Source organism: Muntiacus reevesi, chromosome 13 (genome assembly GCF_963930625.1).
Source record: "Muntiacus reevesi chromosome 13, mMunRee1.1, whole genome shotgun sequence".
Lineage (NCBI taxonomy): Eukaryota > Metazoa > Chordata > Mammalia > Artiodactyla > Cervidae > Muntiacus > Muntiacus reevesi.
The window spans coordinates 12157496-12183143 of record NC_089261.1 but is presented as its reverse complement, the minus strand read 5'-3'; the positions used below and the strand labels follow the sequence as shown (position 1 = coordinate 12183143).

The window sequence follows — 25648 nt, the reverse complement described above, 5'->3', positions numbered from 1 at the left end:
GAAGGTTAACTGAGATCATTCCTGGGTGGTAGGGGTTAGGGGTGACTTTTAGAAGCAGATTTCAGGGACTTCCCTGGTGGTCCAGTGGCTGACTCCTCCTTCCCAACGCAGGGGGCCCCAGTTTGATTCCCGGACTAGAAACTAGATCCCACATGCCAAGACTAAGAGTTTGAATGCAGCAACTAAAAGATTCTACATGCTGCAACTAAGACCTGGTGCAGCCAAATTAAAAAAAAAAAAAAAACAAGTTTTTGTTTTTTTTTTTTAATGGAAAAATATCAGTTAGAAAACGTGGGTTTCATTTTTTCAAAATTCTCTAACATGCCTGAATTAAATGCATAATCTGAAAAAAATATCATATACACATGCACGTAGATACACACATATTACACACATAAGAAAACCAGCATTTCCCTTTAATACTGGGGATGGGGGAAATGAGGGGAAAATCAGGGATAGTAAAGATCTCTCTCTCTCCCTGGCCCCCCCATCTCTCTTCCCCTCATGCCAAGACACATCAGTAAGGCAGCCACCCTCAAGCCAGGAAGAAGGACTTCATCAGCTGGCCTACATCAGAGTTGTAGGCTTTTATAATAAACTGGTTATTAGTAAGTAAGCTGTTCTCCTGGTTCTGTGAGCCATTCTAGAAAATGACTGAGCCTGAGGAGGGAGTCCCGGGAACCCCCAGTTTATAACTGGTTGGTTAGAAGCACCAGAAGCCTGGCGGCCTCCCTGGTGGCTCAGAGGGTGAGGAATCTGCCTGCAATACAGGAGACCTGGGTTTGACCCCTGGGTGCGGAAGATCCCTTGGAGAAGGGAATAGCAACCCATTCTAGCATCCTTGCCTGGAAAAGCCCATGGACAGAGGAACCTGGAGGTCCATGGGGTCACAGAGAGTCGGACACAACTGAGGGGCTGACACTTTCACACTGGAGGCCTGGACTCTGAAGTGGAGGTGGGGGCAGCCTTGAGCGGACTGAGCATAGCCCCCAAACCCCAACTAACCAACCAAACAGAAAGCATGGCGACTGGCGTCAGAAGTACTGAGGGCAGAGGAAGAAAACAGCTTTCCTTCTTGTGTGGGAGCTGCTTTCCCTGGACGCAGGCCGGGCAGGATGGACTAACCGGGCCTGGAGTCGGAGGAGGCCGATTCTCCTCCAGGCCCAGGCCCTGAGCTGCTTACCAGCCCCTGCCCGAACAGATTAGCACACATTTAGCAGCTCAGAACCATGCAAGTGCCTTATCTCACATTTTGTGGTCAGAGGCCCAGCAGGCCTGGCTGGTTCCCCCGTCCTGGGCCCCACAGGGCTGAAATCTAGGTGTGGGCCGGGTGGCGTTCCTACCTGGAGGTTCTGGGGAGAGTTCGTCTGCAGGGTCACTCCGCCGGTGGGTGAGCCCGGTCCCATGTGCTGTAGGATGGAAGTGCCTGCCTCTTGGCGGGCGGGGAGCCCCCAGAGGCCTCACAGTCCCCGAGAGCAGCTCAGACGCCTTGCCTGCCTCCTCTGTAGCTGACCCTCTCTGACCTCAGGTGGAACCACTTCTCTGCCTTTATAAGGCTCGAGTGGGATTCAATTGGACTCACCTGGGTCCTCTCCCCACCTCAAATCTTCAGCCACATCTTCAGTGTCTCTTTTGCCATGTCAGGCAACATATTCACAGGTTCCAGAGAGTCATCTAATGGTTTTATCCACTGACAGTCTCTGCTTAAACCATCTGTTTCATCAGAGGTTGCAAAAGGGTGGTATTTCTAACTTGTACTTTCAACAAACATTACGTAGGATTTTCCACTTAAAAATTTTGTTTCTTTATCAGTTGTGGCCGTTTGTTTATCCTGAAATAAAGTTTGTATAAGAAAGGCTGGGTTTATTTCTTATTCATTGTTTTCTGAAAAAAAATAGGAGAAGGTGCCCTAGGTACTTTCAGTGATGATCTGTGACTACATGTTTCTTTTTTTTTTTTTAATTTATAAAATTTTAATTGTAGGGAAATTGCTTTACAATGTTGCGTTGGTTTCTGCCATACAATAAGCCAAGTCAGTGATAATTTTATATATATATATCCCCTCCCTCTTGAGCCTCCCTTCCCCCGTTCCATCCCCACCTCTAGGTCATCACAGAGCACCAAGCTGAGCTCCCTATGTTATAAAACAACGTCTCACTACCTGTTTTACACATGATAGAGTATATATGTTAGCGCTACACTCGTCTCACTCTCTCCTTCCCCCGCTGTATCCACTAGTCTGTTCTCTACATCTGTGTCTCCATTCCTATCCTGCAAAGACATTCGTCAATCCCATTTTTCTAGATTCCAAATATATGCATTAATATACGATGTTTGTTTTTCTCTAACTTCATTCTAGATTCATCCACCTCACTACAATTGATTCAGATTCATTCCTTTTTATGGCTGAGTAATATTCCATTTTATATATATATATGTGTGTGTGTATATATATATATATATATATATATATAATGTACCACATCTTCTTTATCCATTCATCTGACAATGGACATCTAGGTTGCTTCCCTATCTTGGCTACTCTGAAGAGTGCTGCAATGAACATTGGGATGACTGCATGGTTCTTGATCACTGAAACATTTCCTTTTCTTTGCTCTTAATGACCTTAAATATCTACTGAATGCTGAGAAAACTAAAATGGTCCCGCTGTGCCTCTCTGAAGGGCTTTGAGCTGCTCTTTATCTTTGCTGGTCTTCGTCCACTGTACACATACACTTAGCGTGTGGTTATAAACTGCCCTTCATTCTTCTATAAGGAATTTGCTCTGGTTCGTCTAAGTACATCATAAACCCTCTAAGAATGGGCCAATGTCTCACAGTTTTCTATCTGTGGATCTAGGGCAAGTTCAGGTGTCTAGAGGGGTCTGGTCACTGGTAGACTGACCAGATGTGAACTTACACTGGTCATTCTTCCATTTCTCAACCTCAGGCCACAGCACTTTCCTTTGTCCTTATTCTGGGCCAGAAGAGTGGTGCATTCCAACATCAGCTCACTGATACTAACCACGTGTCCTACAACAATTCAACTCAGCCTGACCCTGCCTGGAGATGGTGTAGACCCTACAGGTTAAAGGGCAAAATCCAAACAAGATTGTTCCCATTCCCTGGTGGCTCAGATGGTAAAGCGTCTGCCCACAACGAGGGAGACCTGGGTTTGATCCCTGGGTTAGGAAGATCCCCTGAAGAAGGAGATGGCAACCCATTCCAGTATTCTTGCCTGGAAAATCCCATGGGCAGAGGACCCTGGTAGGCTACAGTCCATGCAGTCTCAAAGAGTTGGACACAACGGAGCAACTTCACTTCCACATCCCAGCTGCAAGCGGGGTCCTCAGACAACTCTGACTTCTGTCTGACTTGGCTACAAATTCAAGGATTCCCAGGACCCCCCTTTCAGGTTCAATAATTCATAGAATGACTCATAGAACTCAAGAAAGGGCTATTTTTACAATCACCATTCTATATAAAAGATACAAGTGAACAGCCAGATGAAGAGATATATAGGGGAGGAGGGTTGGCAGGCTCCTGAGTGCAGCTGCCATCCCCCCATCTTTGTGATACATTCATATGCTCACCAGCCAGCCAGGAAGCCTTGTTGTCCAGAGTTTTCATTAGGGTTTCATTACACAGGGACAGTTGATTAAATCACTGGCCATGTGCTTCGCTTCAATCTCCAGCCCTCCTGTCCTCTTTGAAGGTTGGTAGTGGGTGGGGTTAAACGTTTCAACACTCATCACACGCGTGGCATTTCAGGCAAGGCCAATCCTTTGAAACTAAGGACCCACACCTCGTTAGCATAACACAGGGAGGGTCGGAAGGGGCTTCTCAGAATACAAAAGACAGCCCAAACCAGGAAGTTCCAAGGGTTTCTGAAGCTCTGCCAGGAACTGGCGACGAAGACCAGATCTATTCTTGTTTTTCTGACAGGTGGTATATGTGGTAGTAATCAAACATTAAGTGGATATATGAGGTTAACACATTTAGACCTCCAAGTGTCTTGAAAGCCAAAGTCAGAGGGGAAAGCCTTTAGATTTGGCAAGAAGCAGCTCACGGATGTGGGGGAAAAGGTAGGCTCAGAAGGAAATGACAGCAGTCATACATACGTAACACATGTACATGTCTACCTACATAAACCAACTGCTGATGTCTACCTAAATATCTGTCTATCTCAGCAGCCACAATCCAAGCCTGTGGAGAGTGTGCAGTTGTAAGCAGGCCCGGCTCACTCCTGGTTTAGGAGGCCGTGAAGTGGCAGGGCCCCACGGGGCCTGTGTACAGACGGGAAGAGAGGGCGGCGCGCGGGGTGGAGGAGCAGGAGAGCGAGAAGACAGAATCACAGGAACCGAGGGCCAGCGAGAGGGCTTCACTCTGGGAAGAGATCCCTCCTCTAAGACCTGAAGGAAAAGGAAGGAGTTCACCGGAAAAATACAGAAAGGTTCACAAACATGGCGCACGTCAAGCTGGATGAGAGCAGATATGTTAATAGCAGAGGTCACGCGCGGAACAAGATTTCAGCGAGGCGAGGCGAGACCTCATGGAGGGCGTGGAGGTGATGATCTCAAGAGAAGCTGAAGAAGCTTGGGAAGAGGTAATGGGGCCCGTCCAGGGAGGCGTGTGTTACTCTTTCATACCAGGAACTGATTCTTTAAAAGCTATTGCTTGATGGCCTCTAGAAGTTTCTCCCAGCATTACTAGCCCAGGAATCTAAGACTTCTGAGTAGTGCATCTCATTGACCGTAGAATACATCCCTGCTCCACAACTTCCTGGCATCTTGCACTCTCTTGAAAGAAAGAAAGAAATGTATGTGCAGGAATAAAACATATCCAAGGAGTCAGAACCACTGGTGGAACGAGACAGGAAAAAGAAAGGAGGAAGTGTATCTGACAAGGTGACGACACCAGGGACAATTTTGGGGTACCTTTTGACGGAGAAACTGGTGGGAGAGCCAAGTATACCTGGTGGCAGGTATCTTGGAAGGAGGTGGAGCTTTGAACAGGTGTGGCAGGCACTCTTGGTTGACTGACCCAACCTCCACCCATGGCTGTCCTCACCGCCCCCCTTCTGGAGTCACTTTTAAGCTGCAAGCAATGCATGACGACGGTTCCGGGTAAGGAAACCTAAGACTTTGCTGGATGAGGCTTCGAATAAGACACCCTGTGGGTAGGTGTCCTCCATCTTTCTGTTTCTCCAGCCTTACGGCGAACCCGCCACCCAGAGGGGCAACAGCTACTTCAGTGCCAGGAAGACTCAACTAGACAACTAAAGAGGGTGGAGCCAGAAGGAGCTAGGGATGACCGTGCCCCGAGTGACACTCAGACATCTCTGGAGACATTTTTCTTAAAAGAATTGATTTACTTATTTGGCTGTGACGGGTCTTTTGCATCGTGGCACACAGGCTTCCCAGCTGTGTTGCATGGGTTCCCGAGTGTGTGAGCTTAGTCGCCCTGCAGCACGTGGGGTCTTAGTTCCCCGACCAGGGATCGAACCCACGTGCCCTGCACCGCGAGGTGGATCCCTAGCAGGGAAGTCCCTGGAGACTTTTCGGCTATTGCCCTTGGGGTGGTGCGCCCGCATCTCCTGGGTAGGGAACCGGAGGCTGCCGCTTAATGTCTTACACTGCTCACACCATGAAGAACTATCCAGGCCCGAACACCAACTGTCATGGTGGAGACAATCTGCTCCCGGAGCAAGCCTGATGGAGCTGTTGAGTGACTCCTGGATTGCCTGCCTTAGGATTTCATCATATGGGACCAAAAAAACCCAATCATTTAAGCGCCTGAGTTGGGCTATCTGTAATGTGTGGCCGAGTGAATCTCAGCTTCCTAGAGCAGAGGAAGCTCTTGGATGGAAGCCCATCCCAGGGTAAACTTCAGATGACACTTCCTTTAGAAGGATGATTTTGTGGGCACTTTCCACGGTTGTATGGGACATCCCAACTTATCTTTGAAGCAGAGAGAAGGTAACCATTCAGTCGCTTCTTTTGCTAGAAGATGCCAACACCAACAGTCCCCTCCACCTACGTCGCCAGTAGGATCGGCTGGGTCCAAGATTATAGGCCTAAACGAGAGGTTAGGAATCATTAGAGGCAAGCATTTTCAGAACCGGTGGCCTCAGAATTAGGGGCCCATTCTCTTTTCCATGATAAAACAATGTGTCTTTCTAGCTTAGATGTCAGTCATTCCAATGTACTGAAACAGTTTGAAAGGATTCCCTAGAATTAAATCATATTGGTCAGAAAAGTTTTGAAAGCTATTCATTATTACGCACAGGAAGGCATGGTATAAACATCTCCCCATGCTGGTGCAAATGAAGTATGATTTATCATTTAAACAACTCTATTTCCCAGGTGGCTCAGTGATTAAAGAACCCGCCTGCCAACATAGGAGATGCAAGTTGGATCCCTGGGTTGGGAAGATCCCCTGGAGGAGGAAATGGCAACCTACTCCAGTATTCTTGCCTGAGCAATCTCATGGACAGAGGAGCCTGGTGGGCTACAGTCCATGGGGTTGTGAAGAGTCAGACAGGACTAACTGAGCACTCACTGTCCAGCTGGTCACACCCATGGCTGGCAAGCCACGGTATCTTTTTCTCTTTTTTTCCTCTCCTTCCTCCATTCTTTCTCAATGTTCCTCTGTTTTCTCTCTTCTCTTTTCTCTTGCTTCCTTTGTTTTGGTTCCCTGCTGCTGGCGCTGAGTGCATGCACTAAGATTCCTTCCTATTCTTGAGGAGAATGGTTTTGTAGGATGGAGATGGGAATCCAGTCTAATAAATAACCTGCAGGATCCTTCAGCAGTGAATAATAGCATTATTTCTGAGGGACACTCTTCCAACTCTCACACCTTTTAGACCTGCCAATGAATCCCTGCTTTTCCTTCTGACCGAGAAAGATGAAAGCAACTCAGGACCTGGTACCCTGGTCCTTCCCGCTCTGTTCCTCCTGGATGACATTTCCCCTGCTTCCCTGGAGCCGAGGGAGGTTCTGATGGTCAGCACAGTTCCCTTCTCAGTTTCATATGAGGGATAATGAATCAGGGCCCCTGGGAGGTGAATTCTGGTCACCGAAATAGTATTGGAGGGAATAAGGTTAAGAAACGGAGGGGTTTGGAGCACCTGGTTCTCTTCATCTGGTCCAGGAGGAAGTTCCTCAGAACTTCGCTCTCATCATTCAAACTGTAGTTGACCGTCCAGAAGATACAGAGATGCTGATATTGTTTGACCAACTCCAGGACCGTCCGGAAACCTTCAGCCAAGTCAAAATCCTGAGCCCTGCTCCCCTTCTCCCAGGCATAGATGGTGAGCAGCTCCAAGGCATACTTGGGGGGCAGAGACCCCTTTTGCTTCAGTTTGCGTTCACACTGAGGGAAGAGCGGAAACATCAGCGATACTGGTTAAAGCAAGGAGGTGACACGCGTGTAGCATGAAGGTACACACGAAGGGTGCTGCGGCCACAGCGGGACAACCGCGTCATGAGACACAGCCTTGGGGGGACTGGTCTGCTGGGGGCCTGAGAAGGGCCAGTCTGCAGCTCAAAGGCAGCCATGAAGGCTTCTTTGTTGAATTTTGGCTTTATGTGCCTTCCCAGAGTTATAACATAGTCTTGTCCTGGATTTCGGTGGCTCAGACGGTAGAGAATCTGCCTGCAATGAGGGAGACCTGAGTTCCATCTCTGGGTCAGAAAGATCCCCTGGAGGAGGGCATGGCAACCCACTCCTGTATTCTTGCCTGGGGAATCCCCGGGACAGATGAGCCTGGCAGGCTACAGTCCGTGGGGCCGCAAAGGGTCGGACATGACTGAGCGACTAACACTTTCATCACTTCCTAAAACCCCACTCTGTGCTAATTATGTGGCCAGACATTCCACCTGTATCATTCATTCCTCATTCTCCAGCAGGCAGAGGTCACCGTGACAAAGTCATGGGGAAGCAAAGTCCTTTCTCAAGGTCACCCGGGAGCCCTGAGCGCTCTGAGCACGCCGGGGCTGGGTGTAGAGCTGGAAACCACAGAGTTCAGTCTTTTCCAGTTTCAGGAATCTGGACACAGAAAGGAAACATCTCCCGAAAGAGCAGCTATCATGTGGGGGCTCAGAAAATGCCCCCATGAGCTGATGGAAGTGAAGGGAGGTAAACCAGTACAGAAAATGCAGCCGCTGGTGCTGCCTGCCACTCCAACCTGCCTTCCGAGAGTAGCATCTGTGTGTGTTATGGGCACCCATCAGTAGGTAAGCCATGCTGGCGACTTGTAGGCATGCACATCCCAACTTCATCCTCCCTTCAGTTCCAGAATTCTTTGGGTGTCAGAGCAAAGGCAAAATAAACCACATGTAGCAGCTTTGGGGGTATGAGGGGCTTACATCTGACCCAACTCAATGAGGTTAGTGATGCGAACACCGCAAAGACACTCAGGTTAAGAGCGGGAAGATTCCTTAATGTGGTTCGGTTCCCACCCAGCATGAGCAAGTGTGAGCACCTGGTAAGTGCTGGTTTCGTGGTCACAGAGTACTGATAAATATAAAGACCAGGACTTCGCTGGTGGTCCGGGGGTTAAGAATCCGCCTGCCACTGCAGAGGACTCGCATTCAGCCCCTGGTCTGGGAAGATCTCACATGCAGCGGGGCAACAGAGCCCCAACTACTACTGAAGCCTGCGTGCCCAGAGCTGGTGCTTCACCACAAGAGAAGCCACTGCAATGAGAAGCCCGTGCACCGCACTCGAGAGTAGCCCCCACTTGCCGCAGCGAGAGAAAAGCCCAAGTGGCAACCAAGACCCAGTAAAGCCATAAATAAATAAAAGCATTTTTTAAAATACAATAAGTAAATAATTAAAAATAATAATAATGAGGTGGCTCTAGGACAAGAGGTGTCATACCCATTTGTACCAGTGCTTCACCAGGCGAATTAAATCCTTCAGTTTGGGGGGCAGGGAGTGAACAAAACTGCACTGTAGCTTCGTGAAACATGCAGAAAATTCTCCCCCCAGGGAAACATCAGAAGAGTTATACAAACAGATGAGTTCAGCATAGGTCCTGGGGCTGGGTGTGGAGCCAGACATCAGTTCACCTAGCATGGGCAAGAAATTTACATTATGCTATAGGCTCTCCAGACAGTAACAGATCTCAAAACACTGTCAATACAATTTAATTCTGGGAAATTACTTTGAACTCTATTAGTGTATGTAAACTACTGATGTCTAATATCTCCAGAGTAATGAGTTATTAAACATTATATGGTTTATATGACTATAGATGGCATTATTATAGTGTTATCTAGATATGCACTGTCCTATAGGGTAGCCATCAGCCAAGATGGCTATTTGCATTCAAACTCATTAAAGGAAAATTGAAAAATTTAGTTCGTCAGTAGCACTAGCCACATTTTAATAGATACAGATACACATTAATAGATAGATTAATTATTAGACATCTATTAATAGATAAATAGATACACATTTAATAGCCACATCTCCATAGATACAGAACACAGATATAGGACATTTTTGTTATTGCAGAAAGGCTTTCTGGACAGTGCTAACCTGAACTTTGGAAACTATGGCCCCCAGATGACATCTGGCCTCTTTCTTGTTTTTATAAATAAAGTTTTATTGGAACACAGTCATGTTCACTTATTAATGTATTGCCTATGACTGGTTTCAAGCTACAAAGGCAGAGTTGAGTAGTTGTGATAGATACATTATGGTCCTTAAAGATGAAAATATTTGCTCTCTTATCTTTTATAGGGCTTCCCTGGTGGCTCAGATGGTAAAGAACCTGCCTGCAAGGCAGGAGACCCAGACTTGAAAAAGTTAGCTGACCTCCAATCTACATACTGTCATTTCCTCTCTAAAGACACTAAGAACCATTCAGAAGGAAAGTACCAGAGTGTTCTTGATTTTGATTTGGAAAATGCCTGATATACCCTTGGTTTCTTTTAATACATCACTGTGTATCCGTCACTTACAAATTGAATTTCTAAAGGAAATTTTTGCCTATGATTGAAGGTGAACACCAAGATTTCCTGTTTTTGCCTCAGAATTTCTCCCAAAGTCTATTTTTAAAATTTCCTTCCCTAATACTTGAGGCATTTTATCTATAAATGTGTACTGAATTACTGTGTACCTCATTCTCTGACAGACTCTGCGAGTGATACCGTGGGAACATATGATGCAGGTTCTGGCTGTCGCTATTGTTGTTGAGTCACTAGGTCATGTCCAACTCTGTGACCCCATAGACTGCAGCCCACCAGGCTCCTCTGTCCATGGGATTCTCCAGGCAAGAGTTCTGGAGTGGGTTGTCATTTCCTCCTCCAGGGGATCTTCCCAACCCAGGGATCAAACCTGCATCTCCTGCATTGGCAGGTGGATTCTTTACCACTGAACCACCAGGGAAGCTCTCTGGCCTTCATTGGGATACTTAAATGAGAATGAAAATGCACACAGGTGTAAGATGTTGGTGTCATTATGTCACCTGTTGGGGCACTGGACCCAAGACTGATGAGTAAGTCACGTGAATTTCCCTCTGCCCCGCCCCTGCCTCCATCACACCAGAATCCCTCTTCCTCTTCCAGAGGCTCAAATCTTGGAAGTCTTACCCAGGGCATCAAATGCAGGCAGCACTTCAAAGTCAACACTTTCATTGAGGACTTTGGATTTCAGAGTGAAGCTCAGCACCCAGGGAGCCTTCCATTTTGAAATCTCAAACTTCACTTCAAAATCCTTCTTCTGCTGACAGGCTTCCAGCTGCTTATGGATTTCCTTGATGATGTTGCATCTCTCGTTTTTGGGGAAGGTGTAGCTTTTCAGAGAGTCTGCAAACACTACAAGGTTGGCATTGGAGCCAGTCTTCAGAGCCGTGCCTTTTGCAGTTGACCCCCCCTAGGGAAGAAAGGCAAATAGAGATACAGCGTTTTCTAGAGCTTGAGCCCCTCGCCTCTGTGGGCTGGCACCAGTTGGGCTAATTGATAAGGCTGCTGGGGGTAGTCCCAAGTTTGTGTCTCCAATTAGGGCTAAGTCCTAAGCAGAGTGTTTCATTTTCCCAAGAAATAGAATCCTCTGATTCCAAAGGTGGTTTGTCTCACACTTTTTGATGTGTGAATTTACCCACAAACAATGGATGGGATAGTTTTAAATTACCTACTTCTCAAGTCAACGTCCTAAATACTTCTGGTAAAGACTGCATAGCTTTACAGACTCACGGACATAGAGAAGAAACTAGTGGTTACAGAAGGGGGAAGTGCAGGGGGAAGAGGCAATAGAGGTGGGGTGTAAGAGGTGTAAACTATTAGGAATACATACTGTACAACATGGGGAACAAAGTCACTATTTTATAATAACTATAAATGGAGAATGCTCAGTCGCTCAGTCCTGTCTGCCTCTTTGTGACCCCATGGACTGTAACCTGCCACGCTCCTCTTTCTATCGAATTCTCCAGGCAAGAATATTGGAATGGGTTGTCATCTTCTCCTCCAGGAGATCTTCCCAACCCAGGGATTGAACATATATCTCCCAGGTTGCAGGTGGATTCTTTACCACTGAGCCACCATTTAAATTACATTATCTGAAACAATTGCGAATCACTATATTATACACCTTGTGTGTGCTCAGTCAGTTGTGTCTGACTCTTTGCAACCCCATGGACTGTAGCCCACCAGGCTCCTCTATCCATGATTCTCCAGACAGAACACTGGAGTAGGTTGCCACCTCCTACTCCAGGGAATCTTCCCGGACCCAGGGGTCAAACCTGAGTCTCTTGCATCTCCGGCATTGGCAGGTGGATTCTTTACCTCTGGGCCACCAGGGAAGCCCGACTGTATGCCTTACTGTGCCTTATATGATATTGTACAGTAACTACACTTGAAATCAATAAGTTTAAAAAGAGACCATAGTGAGAAAAAAGTATCTTCAACTAATAGTAAAAATCTAAAATTTTCCCACTACAAGTGATACACTACAAGCCAAGGATGGGCAGGGATGGCCAAGCAGCAATCCTTCACCTCTGTGTCAACCCTGGAGGTTAACGCAGAATCAGAAGTCTAGCGTGAATGGGAATTCCCTGGTGGTCCAGCGGTTAGAGCTCAATGCCGTAGGCCTGGGGTTCGATACCTGGTGAGGGAATAAGGATCCTTCGAGACACACCACGTGCCCCGCCCCAAAGACTCTCGTGAACGACTTAAGCAGTGCCTCCGCGTCCCGCACTGAGAGCTGGGGTCTCAGGCGTTGATCTCCCCAGCTTCCCTCCCGCATCCTTTGCCCTCACATTTCCGGTGGTCACAACCCTTGCTGAGACCCAGGGACGGCTTAGCTCCCCGCCAAGAGCAGAGAAAAAGGGCAGGGCTCACGTGGATAACTTGAATCTTTGTAGTTGAATGTCGAAAGCAGTTTTCTTCAAGGAATGAACAGATGGTTTCAAGAGCCTTCTTGATCTGGTCTTGGAAAGTCTGGTCGGGCTGGAGAAAGTCCTCGATGAACTTATCTAGCAGATGGCCTGGGGTCATGTAGAGTGGTGCGGGCTGTGGAAGGAGCCAGCTGTGAGATGTCCCCTGCCAGCCACCACCTCCCATCCCGCCTCCTCCCCCGCCTCCTCTGTTCCACCGACCCTTCCCTCCTGCTCTCCAACCCTCCCACTGGTACCTTTGTCATCTGGAGTTCTCACATCGACATACCCTGAGTTTCAGGTGGTAGCCAAGATCCGCCTGAAACAAGAGCTGCCCCCCTTGCTCCTCCTTACCCCCAGGAGGGATCTGGCTCCTTCTCCCAAACAGGTTTGTGACGCCCCGGGCTCTGAATCACTCTCGTTTCCACTTTCTGTTCTGGCTTCGTCTGCCAACGGCCAGTACCTCCTATGAATAGCTTCTCCTACTGCCGTGTTCCTTCCTTATTTTCCCTCTCATTGTGGGTATTGTTGACTCCTGATGATCACACTCATTCCTTTTTTCAAGGTTCTATCAGACTCTGTTAAGCACCCTGTGCCCAGGTGGACTGATTTCCGGGCGCTGCTGTAACAAACCACGGTTCTGGAGACTAAACATTTGAAATCAAAGCGTGGGCGGGGCCGGGCTCTCTCCAAAGGCTCCAGGAAGAATCCTTCCTCGCATCTTCCAGCTTCTGGCAGTGCTGCCGTCTTCCTTGTCTCGTGGCGGCATCACACCTACCCTGCCTCTGTTGTTACATGACCTCGTCACCTCTGTGTCTGTCCCTGAGTGTCTTCTTATAAGACCCAGTCGTTGGATTCAGAGCCCACGCTGATCCAGGGTGACCCCTTAACCAATGATACCTGCAAAGACCCTGCTTCCAAAGAAGGTCACATGCTGAGGATCTGGGGGGACGTGAATTTTCTGGGACACTATTCGACCCTTCACGGCAGGGGATGTTGTTCCCTCTAAGTGTGTCGAAGAGAGGGATGTCCTGGGCTCGCAGGGGCTGTGTGCTCATTCTGAAGGGGACAGTTCCCTGCTCTCGAATCAAATGGGGTCGTGGAGGGTGGGACCTTCTCACTCCCTCGCACCTGTGGTCGCTTCTGGAAGGAAACCATGCTCTGGTGGGTAAAGGGGGTCTGACACCCGCCCAGAAGCGCGGTTCTCTCCTCTTCAGTAGAAAATGTCAGATGGGATGTGCCCTGTGGACCACAGCTCAAGACACCTCACCTGAGCCTCTTCTCTTTGCTGTTCTGCTCAGGCCTCAGTCTGCAGAGGCAGTTTGCTTCTTGCTCGGGGGAAGGAAAACAGCGATACCCCTCCCCAATGTCTGCGTCCTGCTCTATGACTCTGCCTACCTTATGCAGCAGATGGGACTTTGCAGATATGATCAGACTTGTGTGGATCGATGTGCTTCTCCTTTGAGGGAGGGGGGGGGAAGTCAATGCATCTGGCCGTGTCATTAGTTCCCATCTCCAGCCTCACTTCTCACTCTCACCCCCACCCCCACAGCGTGTGAAAGGAGCTCAGGGCCTGATCCAGCATCTGCTGGGGGGGCCACCACCCACGTCTCCTGGGCTCTGCTCCATTTCACCTGTCCCACCTTCTCACCTGCTTCCTCTCTTGCAGAAACTAACCTCTCGTCTGCAGATGCCCCTGTTCCTCGTTGTTCAGCTTTACATTTTACCTTCATTTTAATGGGAGGGAAGCCCCCTAAGGGTGTGTGTACAGCCTGAACTGTGTCCTCCTAAAAACTGCATTGAAGTCCCAACCTCTAGGCCCCATGCATGTGACCTTATTTGGAAGTAGAGTCTTTGCAAAGAGGTAATCAAGTTAAGGGGCCGCCCCTGGTGGTGCAGTGGTAAAGAATCCGCCTGCTAATGCAGGAGGTGCAGGCTTGATCCTTGGGTGAGGAAGATCCCTTGGAGCTGGAAATGGCAACCCACTCCAGTATTCTTGCCCAGGAAATCCTGTGGATAGCGGAGCCTGGAGGGCTGCAGTCTATGGAGTCACAAAAGTGAGCAAACAATGAAAAGAATCGAGTTAAGATGAGGTCGTTCCTGTCAGCCCCTTATTCTGTATGACTGGTGTCCTTAGAAGAAGAGCAGAGAGACCGAGAAACAGACAAGCGTGGAGGGAAGACATTGTGAAGACATAAGAGAGGTTCGTGTGACAACGGAGGTAGGGACTGGAGTGACGCTGCCACAAGCCAGGGGTTTCTTGCAACCATGAGAAGCTGGAAGAGGCATGGAAGCACTCTTCCTTGGAGCCTTCAGAGGGAGCACGGTCCTGCTGATGCCTTGATCTTGGACTTCTAGTCCCCAGAACTGAGAAGGAATACACTTCTGTTGCTTTAAGCCGCCAGTGCATGGTACTTTGTCACAGCAGCTCTGGGAAACCAGCTTAGGGTGATCTTGGATAGACTGTAGTCCAAGTGTCAGGCGGGCCCTGTCTGCGGCAGCACAGCCGCTGTGCTGGAAAGTCCTCTCACCAGAACATTCCAAGATGGTCCAGGTGACTCGTTCTGCCTGAGAGAATGCAACCAGTTTAGAGCTTCGTTTTTTAGCAGTGGCCAGCAGATGTTATCTTTGCTCACATTATTGGTTGGGTCAGTTGGATCCAAGATTACCGGCCTATAAATTTCATTTGGTTAAAAAAAAATAATCAGTTGGGTTGCTTGCGGGAGAAGAAATCAGTTTAAGGGAAAGAGGGCTGGATCGGGCACCCAGGGATCTGTATTTTACCTCCTGCAGCTCCTCCCAATTGCTGAAGTGCTTTGTCTAAGATGTCTAGCCTCTCTGGTCCTGTTTACTCTGCTTCTTAGACATGTTCCATTCATAAACTAATAAAACAGTCTCCTCTTTTTGCTGACCTGTCTCCTTAGCCCCTTCTTTCTATGAGGGGAAGTGCCTGCTTTGCGCACAAAAGGTGACAATGGGTTAGAATGTGAGAAATGCTGAAGCATTCCTCTTTCAGACAGACCTCTCTTTGCCTCCCTAACCACTGCAGCTGGTGTTCTTTTGACAGATCCCCTGGCTGGGGGAAGTGGGGGTGGACCCTCATTCTAAGGGGGCAGAGCCTAGCATGCAGATAAAGAGGGAAGGAGACACGGAATGGGAAGCTTGGTACCTTGGGGCTTGGAGCTGGCTCAGCAGGATGTTGCGGATGGTCTCATCGCCAAAGTTGTAGTTGACCGTCCAATAGACACATAGCTGCTCCTGCTTCTTGATGAGACTCAGAACAGTCCTGACACCTTCAGCCATATCAAAGTCCTCCGCTCCACACCCCTGTTCCCAGGCATAGACCGTAAGCAGCTCCAGTGCGTACGGAGGCAGCAGGGAGGAATTGTCCAGCTTTTCCTGGCACTATGAGAGGAGAGAAGGTTGGCGGGTAACTCGGGACCCGTGCCAGCAGTCTGAAAGCAAGAAACTAGAAGTCTATAGGAAGTCGCCATCCCCTGCTAGTGACCAAAATGATATGTGGCTAAAATTCCATAGACTGACAATAGCAAGTGTTGGCAAGAATGTGCATCACCTGAAACTATCATACACAGCTGATGGGAGTGTGAACTGGTACAAGCATTTGGGAATGCTATTCAGCTGTATTTACTAAAGTTAAATTTATATCTATATAGTCCATATATTTATTCATATATGCCATGTGTATATGTATACACATATACATACATATTCATATATGTAGCTAAGTTGCTTCAGTCATGTCTGACTCTTTGCGACCCCATGGTCTGTAGCCCACCAGGCTCCTCTGTCCATGGGGATTCTCCAGGCAAGCATACTGGCGTGGGTCGCCATGCCCTCCTCATTCATATATATACATAATATATAAATATATATTACATATATAAGGTATGTGGACTTCCCAGGGAGCAGTAATAAAAGGTTCCACCCCACCTGCCAATGCAGGAGAAGCAGGAGAAATGGGTTTGATCCCTGAGTCAGGAAGATTCCCTGGAGGAAGAAATGGTACCCCACTCCAGTATTCTTGCCTGGGAAATCCCATGGACAGAGTAGCCTGGTGGGCTACAGCCCGTGGGGTCACAAAGAATCAGATACAACTGAGCAACTGAGCATGCATGTGCACGTGTGCACACACACACACACACAGTTTCACGCCTGCATTTTTACCCAAGAGGAACTGACTGCTTCAAGTCACCAGAAAAAAAAGACATGTGGGGGAATATCCACTGTAGCTTCATTCATGACAGTCCCAATTTGGGAATGACCCGCATGTCCCTTAGCAGTGGAATGCATCCAAGTACAGCATATCAGTGCAATGGAATAGTGTCAAACAATGAAGAACCACTACTCCCTGCAACAACACGGAAAACCTCTCAGGCCTAACACTGAGCAAAAGTACATTTAGTATGATTCCACTGCCACCGAGTTTAAAAACAAAACTAATCTGTGGTGACAGATGTTAGGACAGAGGTTTGTTTGGGAGCAGTATGGACTGGGGTGCAGGAAATGTGCCCTATTTCGATCTGAGGATTGCCTAAAAGGCTACAAGAATGCATCGAACTGTATTCCTTTGTATGTGTAGGGGGGAGCACATGGGATCTTACTTCCCCTACCAGGGTTCGAACCTGCACCCCCTGCATTGGAATGGTGGTATCTTAACCCCTGGGCCACCAGCAAAGTCCTGAGCTGTATTCTTGAACGTGAACATGTTAGTCACTCAGTCATGTCCAACTCTGTGTGACCCTGTGGACTGTAGCCCACCAGGCTCCTCTGTCCATGGGATTCTCCAGCCGAGAAAACCAGAGCAGGTTTCCTCCTCCAGGGGATCTTCCTGACCCAGGGTCTCCTGCGTTGCAGGCAGTTTCCTTACTGTCCGTGCCACCATTCTTAATGATGTTGTATTGACATTTTACCCAGGATGAATCATCTCAGTCAAAGGGAAACAGATGATAGATAGCAATAGACACACAATTTGAAATTTACCTTTTGACACCAGTACTTTACCAAGAGGATCAAATCCTTTAGTTTGCTGGGATAGCCGCTAAAAAACTTCTCCTGGAGTTCAGTGAAGCAGACTGAGAACACACCGGGACTGGCTTTCACCATATCCAAGGATCTTTTGAGTTCTCGATAGCTCCAGAGGCTGGGCTTCTCACTTAAGCCTGGTGTGAAAGAGAAGCAGAACGTCTGATTTTCAGGGAGCCTGGCCTTGGAGAGCCCACAAAGAAGGCTGGATGCGGCTAGATAGCACACGTTCACTGCTTCATCTGTAAGAGGATGGGAATATTTTCATAAAAGGTGAGGGGTGGTCTGTCCTGCTAGATAATAAAATGTAGTTAGGCTAATATTTAGTAAAGAATGTAATTTAAAAATTCCCCTGTAGTTTCCTTTTCTCAGAAATGAAATGAAATGTCAGTCGCTCGGTCGTGACCAACCATCTGAACCACCCGGGAAGCCCTACTTTTCTCAGAAAGCAACCACTGTTGTATCGTCTAAGAAAAAAAAAGAGAGAGAGAGAGAGAGAGAGAGAGAGAGAGAGATTCAAGTTTGGAATGTGTCGCTCTGCCGCCATCTCGTGGCAACTTCTGGATACTTCATGAGAGGAAGACCTGGTCTTTCGTTCTCACATCATCCTTGCATGACGGGGTGAAGCCAACAGAGGGCGCTCTGGCCTTATCTCCAGCCACTGTGCTCTGAATCAGAGGAGAGAACATAGGATTTCCTACGAATTCTGAGTCACAGTTATTGTTTCGTCTAGGGAAAAAAAAAAAAAGAGATTCAAGTTTGGAATGTGTAACTCTGCCGCCATCTCGTGGCAGTTCCTGGATACTACATGTGAGGAAGACCTGGTCTTTTCGTTCTTACATCATCCTTGCATGACGGGGAGAAGCCAGCAGAGGGCGCTCTGGCCTTATCTCCACCTGCCCTGCTGTGACCCAGAGGAGTTCAGTTCAGTTCAGTCGCTTAGTCCTGTCCGACTCTTTGCGACCGCATGAACCGCAGCACGCCAGGCCCCCCTTTTCATCACCAACTCCCGGGAGTCTACCCAAACTCATGTCCATTGAGTCGGTGATGCCATCCAACCATCTTATCCTCTGTTGTCCCCTTCTCCTCCTGCCTTCAATCTTTCCCAGCATCAGGGTCTTCTCAAATGAGTCAGTTCTTCGCATCAGGTGGCCAAAGTATTGGAGTTTCAGCTTCAACATCAGTCCTTCCAATGAACACCCAGGACTGATCTCCTTTAGGATGGACTGGTTGGATCTCCTTGCAGTCCAAGGGACTCTCAAGAGTCTTCTCCAACACCACTGTTCAAAAGCATCTGTTCTTCTGCACTCAACTTTCTTTATAGTCCAACTGTCACATCCATACATGACTACTGGAAAAACCATAGCTTTGGCTAGATGGACTTTTGTTGACAAAGTAATGTCTCTGCCTTTTAATATGCTGTCTAGCTTGGTCATAACTTTCCTTCTAAGGAGTAAGCGTCTTTTAATTTCATGGCTACAATCACCATCTGCAATGATTCTGGAGCCCCCAGAAACAAAGTCAGCCTCTGTTGCCACTGTTTCCCCACCTACTTGCCATAAACCAGAGGAGAGAACATAGGATATCCTACAAATTCTGAGTCACGCTGTCTCTTCACCTTGTCTCCAGCCCTCCTGCTGAAATGGAGCAGGACACTATGGTCCTTGCCTCCTCCCACCCCCACCATGTTCTCTGTCTGCCTTTTGCCTGTGGAAAACTTTAGTCAAAGGATAAGTGTAACCAGAGAGATGAGAACATGCAGAAATAAAGGAAAAGAGTCAAAGGAGACCAAATAATAATAATGTAGTCATTAAACATAATTGAGCTACAGTCCATGGGGTGGCAGAGATTCAGACTCTACTAAATGACTAACTCAACATTAAGCTTAGCCAAGGACCTTTGAGAGTTTCCTTCTCAAGGATTATAGATAACATTCTGAGCCATGTCTGTGAGCTGTCATAGAGATACTAAAACTCCAGGCGGAAGAACTACACAATGAGCAGACAGTACCCATGACATGAGCTGCTGCAGTTCTGAGAATGGACCCCAAAGAAAATGGAAACAAACCGACCCTGGAACTGAAGATAAACTGCACCTAAAACCATTGAGATGATGCTAGTCAGATCACTGATGACCAATTTGAAGATGACTGTCAGAGCTTACTGTGCTTTTTCTTCATGTAGCCCCCTCCCTTTGTCTATAAACGTTTGTCTCCACTGACGATCAGTGGGAGGAGTCAACCTTTGGACAGATGTCTGCCCTCCCCCAGAGTTGCTGGCATCTGAAATAAAGCTAACTTTCCTTTCCATCAGCTTGGCCTATTTATTGACTTTTGGACGGTGAGCAGTTGGACTCACACACCTTTCAGTAACACTTTGAGTCAGGCATGTAGTCTCAATTCTTACTGTCCGAAAGACCCTGGAAGTTAGCTTTTTCTAGCTTTGATCTTACAGTTGGACACAGGTGGGTTAGTAGTAGGATCAGGGTGAGAATTCCCCGGGCTGCCTAACTCACAAACTGCTGCATTTTTCCCTCTGAACTAGATCACCTTTCTGTGAATAAGTCATCAGGCTTTGTGTGTGTGTGTGTCCACTTTGAAGGCACCAGGCCTGACACTTAAAAGACTCGGGCTTTTATTCTATTTCTGTCAGTAACTGGGTGCGTGGCCCTGGATACAGTCATTTCTTTCTGATTCCATTTGTTTAATGAGGGGTTGGATGTCAACACTGATATTTAAGTTTGTGATAATATATGTACCTAATGCTTGAAACTAAGCTGTGACTATGGTGAGTCTTATTCACTCAATCAACCAACCATCCATCCATCCAGTCAACCATCCTTCCATCCATTCATCCAGTCAGCCATCCATTCATCCATCTAGTCAACCATCCTTCCATCCAACCACAGATCCATTCCAACAGTTGCCCATGGAAGAGCCTTCCCTTGATGTTGACCTCGTTAGAGGGCAACTCCAGGCCTGCTCTAGCTGAGCTTTTCTCAGATGTTTTCCCCATTCTCTACCTCTAACCAACGTTTATTCTAGTTTACATCTTCACTATGGTCCGCAGAAGAGCAGCAACCACCATGAAGCTGGTTGGAAATATAGAATTCTGGACCCCAATCTCTTGAAGCAGAACCATCATTTTAACAAGTTTCTCAGGGGATTTGTGTGCATATCACAGTTTGAGGAACTCTACTCTAGGTTTCAGAGTCTAGAACATTTCCTCCAAAGTCAGTTAGGAGTTAAAGGAGAGGTTCTAAAGAACAGAGTAAGCTCAAGGTAGGAGGAGTCTTCTCTGGTGGCTGAAACAATAAAGAATCTGCCTGCTCTGCAGGAGATGAGGGTTCGATCCCTGACTGGGGAATATCCCTTGGAGAAGGGAATGGCAACCCACTCCAGTATTCTTGCCTGGAGAATTCCATGGACAGAGGAGACTGGTGGGTTACAGTTCATGGGGTCACAAAGAGTAGGACACAACTGAGCGACTGACACTTTCACTTTCTTTTCAATTTCAGTGGTATTTACTCCATCCCCACGCTTACTCACCACCTCTTTCATTGGCTTTGTTCTCTTGACAAGCCCTTCCAGACCCACACCTCCAACCCTCCCCACCACCCTGCATACACCCAGCAGGGCTCACCCAGAGCATTGAAGGCAGGCAGCACGTTGAAAGTGATGCTCTGCTGTTTTGTGGAAAGCTGGACAGTGACCCTGGAGCTCCTATTGGTGTTCTGGAGCTCCATCTTGGCTGCCAGATTCAGCGTGCACTCGCAGTGCTTCATCCGTGCCCAGATTTTCCCGAGAAGTTCATACTGTCTTTCTTCCTGGTCCTGGAATTGCTCAAGGTCCCCGAAGAAGACGACAAGGGTACCATCGGAGTTGCCTCTCAAGACCGTTCTCCGGCCGTAGGAGCCACCCTACCAGCAACAGAGAAGCAGATGTGAGAGTCTGAACCCTCTGAGGTCACTGGGCACCCCAACAGGCAGACGTATTTCTCAACTCGAGCAGAAGTCCCACACGTCACCGTCGTCTAAGAGTTGAGTGGCGGGTGGTCATCTGTCCACCCAGAGAGCTGAGTCAGGGCGCCCAGAGCAACACTTTTCCCACGAGCCCCGGACAGGAGGCCACTTGGGTGACCATCAGCAGTAGAGCGGACCAGAGTGGTGTGCCCACACAAGGGGATATGCGGCAACAACGCGATGATAAAACAACAGCTGCACAACAGCAAACGTCTCATCAACCGGTGGGTCAGAAACAAAGCCCGCACGTTAACGCCACGCCGTGCATGGCGTCCTTTAGACAGGGAGACCAGCTGCTTCGGTCTTAGCCCCGAGACGTCCATGTCCCGGAAATCCTTCAGTCGCAGACAACCCTGAAAGGTTGGTCACTCTACACAAAGTTTAAAAATAGGCAAAACTAATCTATGCTGTTTGAAGTTGGGAGCATGGTTGGCTGGGGTTGAGGGTAATGACTAGACAAGGGGCCCAGGGACTCTTGGGTGGGGGCTGGGAAAATTTTATTTCTTCATCTGGGCATAGGTCACACATGTTTGTTGTCTGTGGCAATCCATCAAGCTGTACTGTACACATATGTGCACTTGTTGTACATATTATTTTAATGAGAAAAAGTGAACAATATAGAGAGGGAGGATTGCACGGCGGTTAAGGCTGCATGCTCCCAAACACATTGTCGCCATTGTTTAGTTGCTCAGTCGTGTGCAATTCCGCCGCCCCATGCACTGTAGCCCACCAGGCTCCTCTGTCCATGGGATTTCCCAGGCAAGCGTACTGGAGTGGGCTGCCATTCCCTTCTCCAGGGGACCTTCCTGACCCAGGGATCGAACCCAGGTCTCCTGCCCTGCCGTGTGGACTCTTTACCATGGAGCCACCAGAGGGCCCTCCCACATAGATTACCAGAGCTTAAAATCCCGGGTCGAATGCCAACGAATAATAACTTCCCCAAGCTTCATTTTCCTTATCTGGGCCAAGACAGGAGACACCACGTGGAGGCCAGGAAGCATGTGACTGCAGAGAAGTGCGATTCCGGTGCTGGAGAGCGTGAGGCTGGGGTTGGGCAAATGTGATCCCCTCCAACCCTAGGGTCCTGGCACCTTCCCAGCATCATTTCTTCCTCAAAATTCCAGAATCTTCAGCCTCCACCCTAGGGTTTGTGCCAGAGCACCAAACATGTCTTAACTGATGAGGCCTCCCACCTCCTTGGAGTTGAGAAATCACAGAACATCTTTGAATAGTTTTACTGAACTCTTGTAGGCTCAGTTTACTTGTCTGTAAGATGGGGAGGATAAAAATGATACAAGTAACCACAGCTAATCTACTGCTGTAGCTTTGTACCAAGCTCTTGCCAGAGCATCATGCATTTAAGCCTCTTAACACTTGGCACTGAGTATTATTCCCCTCCCATTTTACACGTTCAGACACTGAGGCACAGAGAGGTTAAGCAACCTACCTCGGGTCACACAGCAGCAAGGGGCAGAATCAGAGTTCTCCCAACCTGTACCCCTAAACTCTACACCCTGTTCCATCCTGTCACTCGAGTGTGGGCTTAGACAAGGTGATGTCTTGCGCGCCCAGGGCCCAGAACACAGCGGGTGCTCAGCGCCTAGTCCTTCTGCCTTCCGAGTCCCAGAAGCACTGAGCCCAGCCATCTACTCACTTTGGCCACCCCTGTCACGGCTAGGGACTGGCAGGATTTCTGCAGGACTGCGCAGATGGTGTCCACCGACTGGTCGATGTCTTTCTGACAGTCTTCAGAGGGCCTCAGGTAGTTCTGGATAAACTCCTCCAGTTTCTCAGAAGGCTGTTCATAGAGGTGGGACTCCCAGCTGCCCATGGCTCTGACTGTCTGCTGAGATGACAGCTGGAGGCAGAGCGGGAGGCCGAGGAGAATAAGGAACTTCTGTGTGCAGGGGGAGGAGAGGGGAGAAAATCGAAACTTACACCAGGGGAAAAGGAAACTCACAGAGTTTTCCGGCCCAATCCAGGCTTCAATCCAGGCCTCGCCCCCAGCCTTTCCGCTGCTCTCAAGGGAGGCTTGTAGTTAAAAACATGGCCCCTTGAGCTGGATTATGAGGGCTTGATATGGGTTATGTCTGTGTCTTTGAGCACACTGCTAGCCCTTTTTGTGCCTTGATTTCCCCATCTGTAAAATGGGGGTAACAGTGGTACCTATCTCACAGGCTTAATACAAAGATTAAAATACTTGCAAAGTGCTTAGAACAGGACCTGGTACATGACTAGTGCTATAAAGTGTTTGTAAAGCAAATAACTTCATAGGGGGCCAGAGGTCGTCATTTTTTAATATATAATTGAAGTATAGCTGATTTAAAATATTGTGTTAGTTTTCAGGAGTATAGCAAACTGATCAGTTATATTTACATTTAAATATATAATATATATATATAATGTAAGAAATTTCTTTCCCAGAGGTCATCTTTTGGGCTCTTTGCGCTTCTCCCTGTTCCCAATGGCTCGGGAATTCAGAGCTGATGAGAACAGTGAGAAGAGATCAGAGAGGGCCCTGACTTGTTTAGGGACACAGCAAGGCGACGGCTGAGCCCCTCGGGTTTCAGTTCTGCCCCTGAACAAACACAGGTCCCCAGAGGCCTGCTCCCGTGGGCCCAGTCCCTCAGCGCCCACATGAGCACCTGGCAGGGTTCATCGGGCATTGAGCCACACCCAGCAAGGAAAGAAAACATGCACAGTAGCACAAAGGCCAGAGAGGAGACAGACGTGCAACTCTTGTGTCCAGAACCATGAGAACGAAACTCCTGGGCAGCTCCCACTGGCTTCCCCTGTAACACCGAGGGCAAACATCTCCAAGGGGGACAGGAACAGACCCCTTTCTCTGCTGTGATGATTAATTTTATTATTATTATCTTTTAAATGGTATTTATTTATTTGTAGTTTTTGGCTGCACTGGGTCTTCATTGCTGTCAGCGGGCATTTTCTTTTCTTTTTTTTTTCCAGCGGGCATTTTCTAGTTGCGGCGGGTGGAGGCTACTCTCCAGTTGTGGTACATGGGCTTCTTATTACCCTGACTTCTCTTGTTGCAGAGTTCGGGCTCCAGGGTATGCAGGCTCGGTAGTTGTGGCACAGGGCTTAGTCGTTCTCTGGCATGTGGGATCGTCACAGACCAGGGATTGAACTTCTGTCCTCTGCATTGGCAGGCAGATTCTTAACCACTGGACCACCAGGAGAGTCCCGTGATGATTAGTTTTGTATGTCAACTTGACTATGATCATGGTACTCAGGTATTTGGTCAAACATTCTCCTAGAATTTTTTTTTTGAGTATATTTTTTGCCGGGAGCCAACACACGAGACCCTACCCCTAACAAGGCCATAAGGGAGAAAACCTGATGGGCAAGGCAGATCAGGTTTTCAGGGGTTTCGAAAAAGTCAGCTCATGAGACCCTACCCCTAACAAGGCCGTAAGGGAGAAAACCTGACGGGCAAGGCGGATCAGGTTTTCAGGGGTTTCGAAAAAGTCAGCTCATGAGACCCTACCCCTAACAAGGCCGTAAGGGAGAAAACCTGACGGGCAAGGCAGATCAGGTTATCAGGGATTTTGAAAAGCTGCCCCCGGCTATCACCTTAAAGATGATATCTGTCTTTCTGATGCCTGCCTCAATGGACTACTCCCTAATTTCTCTGACACAGGCAGGAAGGCCTTCCCCGATCTCGTCCCAAATAAGAATCAATTTAGAACTTTAATCAATAAGTTTCCCAGGTGGTGGTATTTTATGAGATTATTCAGGGTGAAAGGACTGTTTTAATTCAAACTCCTTTGCTGGTAGTTTGTTAGCCAAACGCATTTATGCGCTTGGTACTAATATGCATGATTGCTTATAATATCCTAATCATAAAATAGCATAAAGAACCTGATTATATAAAAGCCCTAATAGATATAGAGCCCTTTTAAGGGGTAAAGGAATCCTATTAGAAAACAAAAGAAAAATTATTCTATAGGTGGTTACTGGGTTGTGATTTGCTTGCTGTGTTTTTGCTTGCTGTATTTTTGCCTTTAATGTGCTAAGGTTGTGTTATAAAAACCATTGTTAATGTAGTTAAAGATCTAGAGAAATAAGAACTTAGCCCTAGTGTGGTAACAATGAGATGGTTGTTAATTGTCAGTCAGGAGTGCTAGGCAGAAGCTGCCTCACCAAAGTCGCAGAGTCTGTATGGGGTAAACTTCTTAGATAAACG

General features: G+C 47.9%; 1 protein-coding gene across 2 annotated transcripts; it reads right to left on the bottom strand.

Annotated features, from left to right (window-relative positions):
• Positions 1–250: 250 nt before the first annotated feature.
• Positions 251–23340, bottom strand: LOC136145868 (2'-5'-oligoadenylate synthase 2-like). 2 transcript variants are annotated; one of them, XM_065904573.1, is made up of 10 exons: positions 23099–23340; positions 21066–21342; positions 17383–17561; positions 15551–15786; positions 14913–15054; positions 12347–12517; positions 10601–10883; positions 8883–9073; positions 7129–7373; positions 251–6075 (listed from the first exon to the last, which is right to left on the bottom strand). In XM_065904573.1, the coding sequence occupies exons 1-10, from the start codon at positions 23273–23275 to the stop codon at positions 5904–5906; spliced, it is 2073 nt and encodes a 690-aa protein (XP_065760645.1). In that variant the 5' UTR covers positions 23276–23340; the 3' UTR covers positions 251–5903. The 2 variants fall into 2 exon arrangements, with proteins under 2 accessions (XP_065760645.1, XP_065760646.1); XM_065904574.1 differs by having other exon boundaries at positions 14913–14949.
• Positions 23341–25648: the final 2308 nt, after the last annotated feature.

Coding starts and splice junctions, on each gene's coding strand:
- LOC136145868 (XM_065904573.1), bottom strand. CDS start 23,275: ATGGGCAGCTGGGAGTCCCACCTCTATGAACAGCCTTCTGAGAAACTG. Junction 15,787..17,382: donor TAAAGTACTGGTGTCAAAAG/GTAAATTTCAAA, acceptor CTCCTCTCATAG/TGCCAGGAAAAGCTGGACAA. Junction 9,074..10,600: donor GCCTGCATTTGATGCCCTGG/GTAAGACTTCCA, acceptor TGCCCATGCTAG/GTGAACTGATGTCTGGCTCC.